The sequence below is a fragment of the Pelodiscus sinensis genome, chromosome 7 (genome assembly GCF_049634645.1).
Source record: "Pelodiscus sinensis isolate JC-2024 chromosome 7, ASM4963464v1, whole genome shotgun sequence".
NCBI lineage: Eukaryota > Metazoa > Chordata > Testudines > Trionychidae > Pelodiscus > Pelodiscus sinensis.
Window position 1 is genome coordinate 56,597,460 of NC_134717.1, and position 12,865 is coordinate 56,610,324.

The 12,865-nt window shown below is 48.1% G+C and overlaps 1 protein-coding gene across 4 annotated transcripts in view; it reads right to left on the reverse strand.

The window, feature by feature from the left end:
- Positions 1–1,760: 1,760 nt before the first annotated feature.
- CDK15 (cyclin dependent kinase 15) overlaps positions 1,761–12,865 on the reverse strand; it is an 87,552-nt gene continuing 76,447 nt past the window's right edge. For 2 of the 4 annotated variants that reach the window (XM_075933865.1, XM_014577314.3), the window contains exons 13-14: positions 11,084–11,221; positions 1,761–6,854 (exon numbers count right to left, since the gene is read on the reverse strand). In XM_075933865.1, the coding sequence (XP_075789980.1) occupies positions 11,112–11,221 (110 nt within the window). In that variant the 3' untranslated portion in view covers positions 1,761–6,854; positions 11,084–11,111. Of the gene's footprint in view, positions 7,103–11,083; positions 11,222–12,865 lie in introns of all 4 variants that reach the window. The other 2 variants (XM_075933863.1, XM_075933864.1) reach the window with 2 other exon arrangements.

Below are 12,865 nucleotides of genomic sequence, written 5' to 3' on the forward strand. Positions count from 1 at the left end.
TGCATTAACTTGTGGGGAGAGGCCAGGAGTGCCTCTATTTCAGCAGTTCTCAAACTTTTTGGCATGTGAACCACATGTCTCAATGTAAACCTGTCTGCAGACCACCAGTTGCTAATGGAAACTCGCCATTAATTACATAATTATGCCCGAGCCATTTTCTTAGTGCTGCAGCTAGGGAGAATGATTTAAATTAATAAACAAATTAAGTTTTAACTTTCTCATGTTAGTTCATCAAACTTCATTTTAAATAAAGTAAAATAAGTTATGTCCAACACAAAAGGTTTCAATGTTTTCTTTATAGCAGGGGTGGGCAACCTTTTTTTGGGGAGGGGGCACTGAATCACAGAAAAAAATCAGTTGTAGACCACACAAATAAGAAGCAAAAATACTCCCACAACGCTCACTGTGGCTCCCAACTGAGACACCTCACTCCTCTGGTGCTCCAGCCTCACAGGGCCAGGACAAGGGACAGGGACAGGCAGGACTGAGGTTCAAGGCTTGTCATAGGTCAGATTCACTTTTCTGGTGGATTTTATGGACCCCCTTAGATTCTGGGGTGGGTCCAAAAATGAGGGGGTTGAGTGTGTGGGACAGGGCTGCCAGTGAATAGGATAGGGATGGGATGCAGGATCTGGAAGGGAGGTGGGGTGCAGAAGGGGGAGAGGTTGCAAGGTCTGGGTGGGAGGTACCGTGCAGAAGCAGGCTGCGAGTAGAGTGTCTTGCCAGAGGGAGGGAGCCAGAGCAAGGGAGAGTGCAATGTGTGGCCAGGAGGGAGGGTGAAAGAGCAAGGGTGGATGCAGTGGCAGGGTGGGGATAGGGTGTCTGGCTGGGAGGGAGGGTGCAGGAGGAGACTGGGGGAAGGGTGTCTAGCCAGGAGGGAAGGTGCAGGAGGGGATTTGGGGTAGGGATTGGACCTCTCTGGTCTGGCACCCTTGGTACCTGCCTGGTCCCGGATGAGGGATTTTTCCAGACCAGAGGAGTCCTTCCAGGCTCCCTGTTGCCACACTCCCCACTGGGCTTCCTGACTCCCTGAAGCCCAGCCGAGCGGCGCATCGGTTCCCTGCACCTCCCCTCCAGCCAGTCGGTTCTGTGCCTGAAGCACAGTGCTGGTTCCCCTCCCCCTGCCCCGCAACTCAGCTGGACCTCACACCCCCGCAGTCCCCTCCTGCGCCACTCAGCTGACCAGCGAGACGGTTCCCTGCTTTCCCCTCCAGACCTGCCCTTGGGCAAGGGGAGCAAAGTGGTTGCCTTGAGCCCTGTGCATTCAAGGCCCTGCTCGCTGCCCCGCCCACCCGGCCGCTCATTCAGGACCCCGCGCTGCCCCGCCCACCCGGCCGCTCATTCAGGACCCCGCGCTGCCCCGCCCACCCGGCCGCTCATTCCAGGCCCCGCGCTGCCCCGCCCACCCGGCCGCTCATTCCAGGCCCCGCGCTGCCCCGCCCACCCGGCCGCTCATTCAGGACCCCTCCCACCCGGCTATTCATTCAGGGCCCCGCGCTGCCCTGCTCCCGGCCCCGCCCACCCAGCTCAGCCACGCTGCTCTGGCCCCACACACTGTTGGACCGGCCTGTTCCCCTCATCGCAGCTGCTTACTTGCTTTTGCAGCTCCACCAGGAAATACCTCCCCCTGCTCCTATTAGCTGGATTCCCAGCAACAGGGAAAGGCTTCAGAAAGTGTCCCACCAGGCTCCTGTTCCCCCATCCAATGGAGGGGGAGTGGAATTAGCAGCGCGCATCAGCTTCCAGCTGCGTTTGGAGTCCCGGGGCTTTCTTTTCTGGGACATTTCCGTGCTGCGCAGGACATTGGGACAGAACATTACAAATCAGGACTGTCCCAGAAAGATTGGGATGGATGGTCAGTGTAAGTGTAGCTCACAGAATTTGCAAGGTGCCTCACACTTCGCCTGGACTTTAGGTGATCTGCTAGATCAGGGGTGGGCTATAAATCGGCGCGGTTCACCAGGGTTAGCTCCTGGTGGGCTGCTGCCGCTTAATTTACGTGCATATCCACAGGTACGGGTGATCGCAGCTCCCATTGGCCAGAAAGGGCGATCCATGGCCAAGGTGCAGGTAAACATGGCGGTGTGGGGGCCAGCCAGGGGCTATTCCCAGTGGATTGGATCCAGCCTGTGGACAGATATTTGCCCACTCCTGTGCTAGAGGCACATGCCTCTCTGTTCCTGTGTAGCATCTCCTACCCAGCCCTCCTGGCGATACAACTCCCTGCATGGTGTTCCCTGGCTAGCTGTTGCCCCAAAAATCATGTCTGGGTTGGCCTTGAGCAGGGAGGGTGTCCCATGGCAAAAGGGAAACCTTCAGAAGTTAGTGCTTCCTCAGTCTTCAGTAATTTAGGAAGGAAACCTTACGGCTTTGGGGCCTGCAGGTGGTATCAGCGATGCTGTGTAGAGCAGTGGTCCCCAACGTGGTGCCCGCGGGTGCCATGGTGCCCACTGGGGCATTTATGTGCACCCGCCTAGTGACCAGGGCTGGCCTGAGCCATTTTTGTGCCCCGGGCCCCAGGTGCCCAGTGCATGCGTGGCCCCGTTCCTGGGCTCCTGGCAGCCCCTAAAGGTTGGGGACCACTGGTGTAGAGCATCCCTTTCCCTGCCTTTTCCCTCCCAAAGTCCCACCTAAAAATCCTGTGTATTTCCACCATGGGAATAGGAAAAAAGTGCCCAGAGGCAGCACCTCCTGCTGCCAGGATCTTCATCTTCCTCCACCCCCCTCTCCCCACCCCCACAAGGTGGGATGTGTTCCTTTGGCAATTTGGGTTTGATGGGGCATGGGAATGTAAAAGGGCAGAGAGATTTAGCTTTGAAAAGCAGCTGCTTTGCAATTGCAAAAACTGCTTTCCATGGGAATCTGTCATCATTGTCCTGAGAGAAACCACTCTGAGAAAGGGAGGCGCTTCCAGCCTCCAGAGCTCTGTCACTTTCTATTCACTACAAGTCCTTTCATTTAACATGCTTTTGGTGCTTAATGGCCTGTAGTTGGGAGGATACATCAGATCATAATCATTCCAGAATAGATCTTATAGCCCTTGGCTCTTCACTGCCCTGCCCCTTGTGTGCTCATTTACACCTCTGCAAAGGTAGGAGAAACCACTGCCATTCTGACTTGGTAGCTTTGGACACCTACTTTTGCTCTTGTAAATGACTATACAGTGACAATGGAGTGCCAGTCTGGTCCGTAATTGTATCCTTTGGTATATATGGTTGTGACTACTTTCTTCCACTATTTGATCTGAGGAAGTGGGTCTGGCCCACGAAAGCTCATCATCTAATAAACCATCTTGTTAGTCTTTAAAGTGCTACATTGTCCTGCATTTTGCTTCAGCTATCCCAGACTAACACGGCTACATCTCTATCACTGGTCCGTAATACACATTGGAAATGAACCTGTTAGAAGCTTTCACCATCTGACAATTGACACCTCTTCATTGGGGAGATTTTTTTTCTTTAGAAAACACACAGTCCTTCTCCAAAGAACATTAAAAGTTGGAATTTAACATAGAAATAGATGGGAAACTACAATTATGAAGGGCCTACTTCTGTGGACGGCAGCTTGGATCAAGCTGTAAGAAAAGCCAGCTTGCCCACAAAACGTTCTTCAACTATACAAGGAAGAGAGATAACCCTTGTTAGAGGTTCAATACTGATAAGACTTGGAAGAACATAGGCAACAGGACGGCACGCTGTCTTTCTGGAGTCAAGACATTAGGTGTCATGCTAAGACTGGATAGGCTTCTGAAATGGATGGGCAAGGATCCATTGGTGATGGTTGTCATTGGCTCTAATGACACTGCATTGCGGAATAGCTCACAGATAATAGATGGCTTCATGGACCTGGGACGCATGCTGAAGAAGGATGTCCAAGTGATCTTCTCGGAGATCCTTCCCATCCCATGAGCGAAGGAAAGCAGAAGGTTTCTGTGGGGAGACAGGGCTCTATGGCTTGGATGGCCTTCACCTCCATAGAAAGGGAACTAATTAGCTGTCTGGAGTAGTCAGAAAGGCATTAACACATCCTCCCCCCCAAAAAAGTGGGGGGAGGGTAAAAAGATTTTAGTACAGAATCAAGATCCTGAGAACAAAATTAATCGAGGAAACAAAGGGCATGAAGAGAAGAAATTGCTGAATTGTGTATACCCAGTGCTAGAAGCCTGAGTAAAAAACAAGCATAACTGGAATTAGGAATTTATAAGCCTAAATTCAATATAGTTGGTATTATTTGAAACCTGGTGGGGTGGGTGATGCAGTTGGAATGGTAAAATGAAGGAAGGATTGAGTAACCAAAAGGAGAGACGGAGTGGCATTCTGTATAAAAAATGGAATGGCATTATCTGTTCCCGAGTCATGGGAGCTCTGAAGAAAATAATCTTGAATGTTTATGGATCAGCAAGACAAGGCAGGTAAGGTAGTATCTTTTATTGAACCAACTTCTGTGGGTGAGAGAGACAAGGTTTCGATTTTACATGGAGCTCTTCTTCATATCTTAATTAGTGTCTTAATGGATAAAGATCACATTTGGGATATCCTACCGACCACCAAATCATAAGAAGGAACAGAATGGCCAACCTCCTTATGCATTTATCAATCATATCTAAGAGAAACAGGCTGCATGATCATGGGGGGACTTCAGTTTGGGAGGTGTAGTAAGTCTCATGCTGCCAATACTCAAACATTGCTGGAAATTCTAAATATTATAGATTACAATATCCTATCTCAGTGTTGCAACCACTAATTCTATATTAGACCTATTCTTGACAGATAAAGAGGAACTGATCGCATAACTAAAATGTAATGGTAGCTTAGGTATAAGTGATCATGTTTCAATCACATTTATAATGTGCAAACAGAATAAAGTCCAAATGAGCAGAATATATAGTTGGTGCTTTAAACAAGCCAGTTTCATAAAGCTAAAAACAGTTGTAAGGTGTATCAGCTAAAAGGAAGAATTTAATTAGAAAAATATGAATGATGATTTGGAATTGTTTAGGAATATTTTAGAAGATGCCCAAAAAGCCACAGTCCTGCAATGAAGGAAAAAGGTTGTATTTGTTAAAAAAAAATGATTTAGTAGGGAAGGGAAGTGTTCTGCTCAGTGCGAACTGCCCTCGTCCATAGGCACTGCTCCTGCAGGTCCTATTGGCTGCAGGTCCTGGTCAATGGGAGCTTCAGAGATGGCACTGAGGGTGGGAGCAATGCACAGAGCTTCCCTGTTCGCTCCTGTGCCTAGGGGCTGCAGGGACATAGTGGCCACTTCCAGGAGCTGAGTGGAACCTTGGCTTCCTCATGCAGTGGGGCAAGCCAGTGCCTACAGCTCCAGACCAACAGGGGAGAACCAAGGCTTGGGGCTTCCAACCCAGGGTGCAGAAATTTGCCATGGGCATGATGAAATTAAGCAGCAGGTTGACCTGCAACAGGCCATAGGCTCCCAGCCCTCCCCTAAATCATCACTGGTATAGGATCCAGTCCTGCACTCTGTAATCATCAGCATATGCCTTACTCGTACAAGTTCTCCCGTTCACTTCAGTGGCACTGCATAGGTAAGTAAGATGTATTCCCACACTTAGGCTTATTCTAGACTGGCATGATTTTCTGGAAATGCTTTTAATGGAAAAGTTTTCCGTTAAAAGCGTTTTCAGAAAAGAACGTCTAGATTGGCACGGACGCTTTTCCACAAAAGCACTTTTTGCGGAAAAGCATCCGTGCCAATCTAGACGCGCTTTTCCACAAAAAAGCCCCGATCACCATTTTTGCAATCGGGGCTTTTTTGCGGAAAACAAATCTCAGCTGTCTACACTGGCCCTTTTGCGCAAAAGGGACTTTTGCCTGAATGGGAGCACCATAGTATTTCCGCAAAAAGCACTGATTTCTTACAGTAGGAAGTCAGTGCTTTTGCAAAAATTCAAGCGGCCAGTGTAGACAGCTGGCAAGTTTTTCTGGAAAAGCGGCAGATTTTCTGGAAAAACTGGCCAGTCTAGACACAGCCATATGATTTGCATGATCTGACATTTAGAATCTTTCCCTCCCAGCTTTACTCCTGAAGCTTACAGATTCTGGACTTCCCCAAATACTAGGAGATGTGCAAGGTTGTGATGGATGATTGGATGAAACAGAGCACTGTTAGGAATTCCTTCCGGGAAGAATCTCTGTAAGAAATGCGGTAGGAGTCAGCTACTCCCACCAACCTTCTCCCTTCAGGAAACACCAGAGAGCACCTTTTGTGTTCATAGTCTGTCAGCCGTCTAGAGATCCAGGAGATTCACACAGGGTTGTGACTCATGGTGCAACAATTTTACCATAAACCATCTTTTTTCACCATCTTAAGTCCTCACTGAGCTTGCCGCCATAAACACCTGGATCTCTTTTGGATACAGCCTTACAAGACCTCTGGGTTAGGCTCTAAACAGCCCGCCCACAAGGCACATTTCTAATGCCCTGCTGGTGTGGAATCGGTGTAGTGATAATCCTGTTAGCAATGGCAGAAGCTCCCCCTTAGAAATTATAACAAATAGTCTCAAACAATTCCTTCTGTTGATGACTTTATCCAAGAAACCATCTTCCCTGGAAACTTCACTGAGCTTTCCACTAATCCCCTCCTTCCCTCAGGAGCTCTTTTGTTGGAGGAGATTGTAGGCAAACCCCAGGCCTGACAAGATCTCTGTAAGCCATGGATTGGTCCCTACTGTCTTTCAGTTGTCAGCTCATATTTGTCCTGTTGGTTTGTCAGTCTTCTGGTCCAGGGATCTCTCTATTAAGTGACAAATGTCTGGGCTTATTCGGAAGGTCTAATCTCTAGATTGTACTGTTACATCTTGGTTGCCAAGTCCATCTTCCTGACGTTGCTTTCTAAAAAATAGAAAAGACACATCGGGGCACATCTGTGTGGTTTCTTTCTTTGCCACTGAAAAGTGACATTTATACAGAAATCTCCCGGGACCAGTCTGTCTTCTCAGTTATTTCAGTGTACATCTTCTGATTTCAGAGGAGCTATTCCAAATGTCCACAGGTGTAACTGAGAGCAGAATCTGACCCTGTAAGCAAGGGATCCTATCAGGGCAAAAATCTTGTGCCTAGAGAGTCTTGATAGGCTAAATCTATAAACCACAAGAAAAAAATATATAATCCCAGCTAAATTAAAGCTGAATTTAAAACAACTCAAAACTTTGTATAGATACCCCCTGTGGCCCAGCTACTTTCAGTAGCACAAAGCTAAAAGGGGGCCCTTTCATTGGATATTTGCATCAAGGTAAAATCTGATTTGTCAATTTTATATGTTCACTTTTTTTTATTGTATCCCTTTGGTATATATGGTCATGCCGATTTTCTTCCACAATTTGATCTGAGAAAGTGGGTCTGGCCCACAAAAGCTCATCACCTAATAAACCATCTTGTTAGTCTTTAAAGTGCTGCATAGTCCTGTCTTTTGTTTCAGCAAGACCAGACTAACACGGCTATATCTCTATTACTATTTCTCAGGCAGGAATACAATATTGTGGTTCAGATGCCAAGTTACCATTATTGAGCAAATTGGCAGCTTTTAAAATACTAAAAACATTTCTCTTACATTTAACTATTAACATCTCATTCTTTTTGTGAAAAATAAATCTAAATCCCTACACTACGACATTCCATCTTAGGAACTGAACCTTGGAAGCAAATTTGAGTTGACATTTAAACTTGCCCAGGATGTGCTGTTTTAAAAATGTTGTGTGCAAAAGCCCCACAAAAACAGGGAAAACTGAGGTTCTGATCATGCAAACATGGAAGCACGAGCATAAATTTACTGACATTAGAAGTCCTAAAGCCTTCTATGGAAGTACTGACAAGAAAAAAGTTACATGTGTTCATAGGATTGGGACCTATCTGATTACATAGAGGAAACATTGAAACTGACTGCACAGAACTCCTGTCAAATGCCCAAAGTAAACAAACTGGGCTATATTTTCTGTATTTTCTTTGAGTTCGTCTGTAGGTCTGACTAACCCTATTCAAATGAGTTGAGCACTTGTATCTGAAGTGTTATTTATAGCAATGATAGGTAAAAGGTTCAAGCAGAACTGGGATTTTTAAGTTAATTTACTAGTAAAACTGAAATGCAAACCACGTGAAATCAATGCTGTTATGATTTAAGATAACTTCAGCCTCTTAGCCTAGCTCTTCTCAGACATTAGAGCACTCATAGAGCTAAATTCTGGTAATGTTGTTATACTGACATAAAACCCAAAGCAATTCCATCTACGGAAGTGGTCCTGGTTTCACACTGTAGCAATTGGAAGCATAATCTCACCTGTGGCCTGTGTGCTGATTGACTCAGATAACGAAGATATGTCTGATAGCAGAGAGTATACCTGGGTGTATGAAATTTGCCCACTTTTTGGCATTTTTAACCCTAAAAGGAAAAGGCCCCTGTGATATACAGGCAGTCCCCGGGTTACGTACAAGATAGGGACTGTAGGTTTGTTCTTAAGTTGAATCTGTATGTAAGTCGGAACTGGCGTCCAGATTCAGCCGCTGCTGAAACTGACCGCCAGTTCTGACTTACATACAGAATCAACTTAAGAACCCCAGGCGTCCCCAAGTCAGCTGCTGCTGAAACTGATCAGCAGCTGATTCCAGGAAGCCCGGGGCAGAGCAACTCTGCCTCGGGCTTCCTGTAGTCAGCGCTGGTCAGTTTCAGAAGCTGACTTGGGGACGCCTGGGGCAGAGCAGCTGGGGTGCTGCTGGGTTGCTCCAGTAGCGCTGCTCCTCGGTGCTACTGGACCAACCCAGCAGCACCCCATCTGCTCTGCCCCAGGCGTCCTGATTCAGCCGCTGCTGAAACTGACCAGCAGCGGCTGAATCATTACCTGGAGCAGAGCAGCTGGGGTGCTGCCGGGTTGGTCCAGTAGTGCCCAGAGCGGCGCTGCAGGACCAATCGGCAGCGCCCCAGCTGCTCTGCCCCAGGGTCCAAAACAAAAGCCTGGTCTGCTGGGGGGGGGGGCACACTAGCTGCGCCCCCCCCCCCAGCAGACCAGGGACACGGGGAGCAGAGCCGCAGCGGCAGCGGGGTGCCGCGCCTCTGAGGCTTTGCTCTGGCAAAGTCTCAGAGGCGCGGGACCCCGCAGTGGCTGCAGCTTCAGTCCCGGTGCCTGTGGTCTGCTGGGGATAGTCCCCAGCAGACCACAGGCACCCGGACTGAAGCAGCAGCAGCGGCGGTTCCCCGCGCTTCTGAGGCTTTGCCAGAGCAAAGCCTCAGAAGCGCGGGAACCCACCCGGTGCCCCTGGTCTGCTGGAGACGGTCTCCAGCAGACCAGGGGCATTGGAGCAGCTTACGAACGGGGCTTTCTCGCCCCGGAGCTCGCAGGTAGCAATCCGCCACCTCGACCTCCGGGGCGAGAAAGCCCCGTTCGTAAGTGCGGATCCGACATAAGTCGGATCTGCGTAAGTCGGGGACTGCCTGTACTCCAGTCTCCCTATCTGTGGAGAACTAGAATAGGTTAGTATGACAAACTGCAGTCCAAGAGCTGAGAAAACATCCATCAGTGGTTCCTAGGCTCAAATAACCTAACCTAGAGTACATGCCTAAGCACCCCGGAGGGGATATATGCAGTGCAAAATCTAAGCATGACAGGGAACATGTGGTATATGACTAACCCCGACAGCCACCGTAGGCCTGTGGGGCTAGGTGTGGGGGCCTAGCTCTGCACCTCGTGGAAGGGACGGGACATTGGGTGGAAGGCACAGGCCCGGAGAAGTCAGCCCTCGGTGCTGCACAGAGTGCGATGCTGGTCCCCCCCTTCCAGCTCTCAAAGCCATGCGGAGTGCCCAGCACGACGCTCTGGCGGCAATTCAAACTCTGGCCACTGCATCTGCTGCAGCCGCAGCAGCAGTGCCTGGAAGCTCCGGGCCCCTTTGAAACACTGGGCCCCGGGGTAATGGCTCCTGTGCTCCACTCATCGGCAGCCCTGACTAAGTCTGTTCCAAAGAGTAGAGCGCTTGTGTCTTTCTCCAGTTACTTCAAGAGCAGTCTCTTTGTCTGGCTGAAAATGTTTAGGAAGCACCACCAATAAACAGGTGGGAAGCAATTAACTGCTGATCGTGCTCAGAAGCTAATTGTAAAACTTGATCCCTTGTCAAATGCAGATTAAGCAAAGAAAAACATTAAGCAATCTCATCCAGGAAACCCTCGCCATTAGTGGATGCGTTCCCACAGCCACTGCCAATGGCAACATTGGGATATTGGGAGCCACAGCTTCTGGCCCCTGCTGTGAGCTCCCCACGGCTCCTGAACTCACCACGGGGGCTGGGAGCTGCAGGGAACTCACCACAGCTGCCAGGAGTCGGGGGCAGGGAGGGGAATTCATCGTAGCTCCTGATAGCTGTGGGGAACTCATCATGGCTCTGGGCATTCGCAGGGGACTCACTGCAGGGGCTAGGAGCCGTGGTGAGTTCTTTGTGGCTCTGGCCCCCTCCAAGGCCAGGCCAGGAGACCCACAAATACATGGAACCACCAGTAACGATTCCGCAAACCATGAGGGTCTCCTGTAATTATGAATGACATGCAATTCAAAAACATTTGAAGGAGGGATGGCCTCCTGGCCTTAGGAGAGCTGGTCTGGCAAACACGTGGCAATTAAAAAGAGAGGTACCATGAGAGCTAATGCTGCTCTCCCTAGGAGCTATAACTCCTGCAGTTTGCTCCCTGTCACCTGTCGGTGGGTGGGCAGGGGAGAGGGCACATGGGATACTGATAGAAGGGCTGCCCTCAGGCCCCAGAATAGCTAGACAATCTTTGTTGGTCCTGCTGTGTGTTTGGAAGCTACAGGCCTATAATCCCTCGTTCCTCCACCTGGATGGAAGCTCAGGAGTAAGAACTTTTTAGGGTTTCCTGCCTAACCTTCTTTCAGCCCTGGCCTGGGCTTTGCCATGGGGTGAGAGATGTAACCCCTTTCTGTCCTGCTTTCTCCATAGATAGTAGCACCATCCCACTCCACCCGGAGGCGCTACTGGGTCTCATTTGTTGAGTATGTTGGTAGCAGCTTCTATAGCAATAAACTGTTGGTTTATTATTATTATTATTATTATTAGTTACTTACCTAAAAGGCTGTTGAACCCTCTTGGTTTTCACCAAAACTTGCTTGAACTGGCTTGGCGGTGACCCTTCTGGTAAGGTGCAAATAGGTCACAGATTTCTGGCTCTAGCCTCACTCCAGGAACTGCAAACAGTGACTGTGCTGAGGAGGAGCCAAGTTGGAGGAGAGAGTGAAAAGGATCTTTTCCTCACCAGCTCTACTCTGTATCCTCTGCACTCTCACTCCACCCACAGGTATCGCTTCACCTAAAATTGGGGGAGGGAGCCGCAGTGGCTGCCGGGAAGCTCTGATCTGCCTAATGCTTCCCAAAGCCACTGTTTAGAGCAATATAGTTTCGTGCACATGGAACATTTATCCAGACAAGTCCTTCCAGTTGAGTTAGTCTTAGTGCCTATAACCGGTTTACCCGAATGAATCACAGTTGGCCCCAGCTCCTGGCATGAAAAACATGGCATTTATTTCAGGAGCAGGCATTTTAAAAGACACAATATGGGATGCTGTAAAACATATTGGCTGTGGATTTGATCCTGCAAACACTTCAACACATGGGCAGTTCCATTACTCATCATATGAATGGAGTTACTTGGGTGCTTATGTGCTTGCAGGATCAGGCCCTTCTTAGTCAACTAAAACTCACTGAAATTTAGTATAGATAGTGGAAAGAGGAGAATTTTAACTGCAGGCATCAGAAATGGTAACACACATAAACCTGCAGGGCCGTGATGTCCAACTAGTTCTGAAGCAGTAGCCTCACATGTGGCTGGTGACTAGCATGTTGGACACCACAGCTGTGGGGAACATTTTAACCTGCTTAGTCCCCCCAATTATGGATTTAAAAGTGGCCATTCTTCTACAAAGGAATTTCACTAACCAATTACAGAGGGAGATTGCAGAACTGAAATTCATCTGCAAGTTTGACACGGTTACCCTGGGCTTGAATAATGGTTGGCATATTACAAAACCAATTTCTCCTGTCTTTAACATCTGCATTTTCAAATCAAAAGCGATGAATGGGACAGATCCAGCCCACTTAATATGGATCCTACAATTGACAGGTAATTCTTTTGCTGTTGTGTATATATATATATATAATTTTCCGTTATTACTACTCCAGTTCAGCTGATGAAGTGGGTTTTACCCATGAAAGCTCATGATTCTATATATATATATATATATTAATTTCTAAGGTGTCACAGGACTACTTGTTGTTTTTAAAGTTACAGACTGACACAGCTACCCTTCTGAGTCTATTTATAAAGTCGCAGAGGGGCAGCCCATGTTAGTCTGTATCGGCATAAAATGAGGAGCCCTGAGGCATCTTAGAAACTAACAGCATTTGTAAAGTGTGAGGAAAGGGGAATCTTACATTCTACTTTTCTAATCCTGACATAAACTGGTTTGGAAACTTTTTTCTCACTACTCTCTTCTTTCTTATGCATTTTTGGATAAGGAAGGAGAGAATGCAGTTGTGTTTCTTTAACTCTGTCTCCCTTGCCCCTTAAAATTTCATCTAAGTTTTTTGTTTGTTTTCTCCTTTTTTAAACAAACAAACAAATAGCAAAACATTACTTGGCAGAACTGTGGTGGGAATGCAACCTGCTAATCAAAAGGATTCAAATCGATCTGTGTTCTGCCATGCTCTTTCCTTCCCGCCCAGTGGAGGGAAAAAAGAAAGAAAAGAGAGAGAGAGAGAGAGAGAGAATGAGAGCGAGAATGAAGGCATACAGATTCTCTCCTTCAGCAATCTCACAAATGCAAAACCTTCCACTCCAGTGACTCCTCATT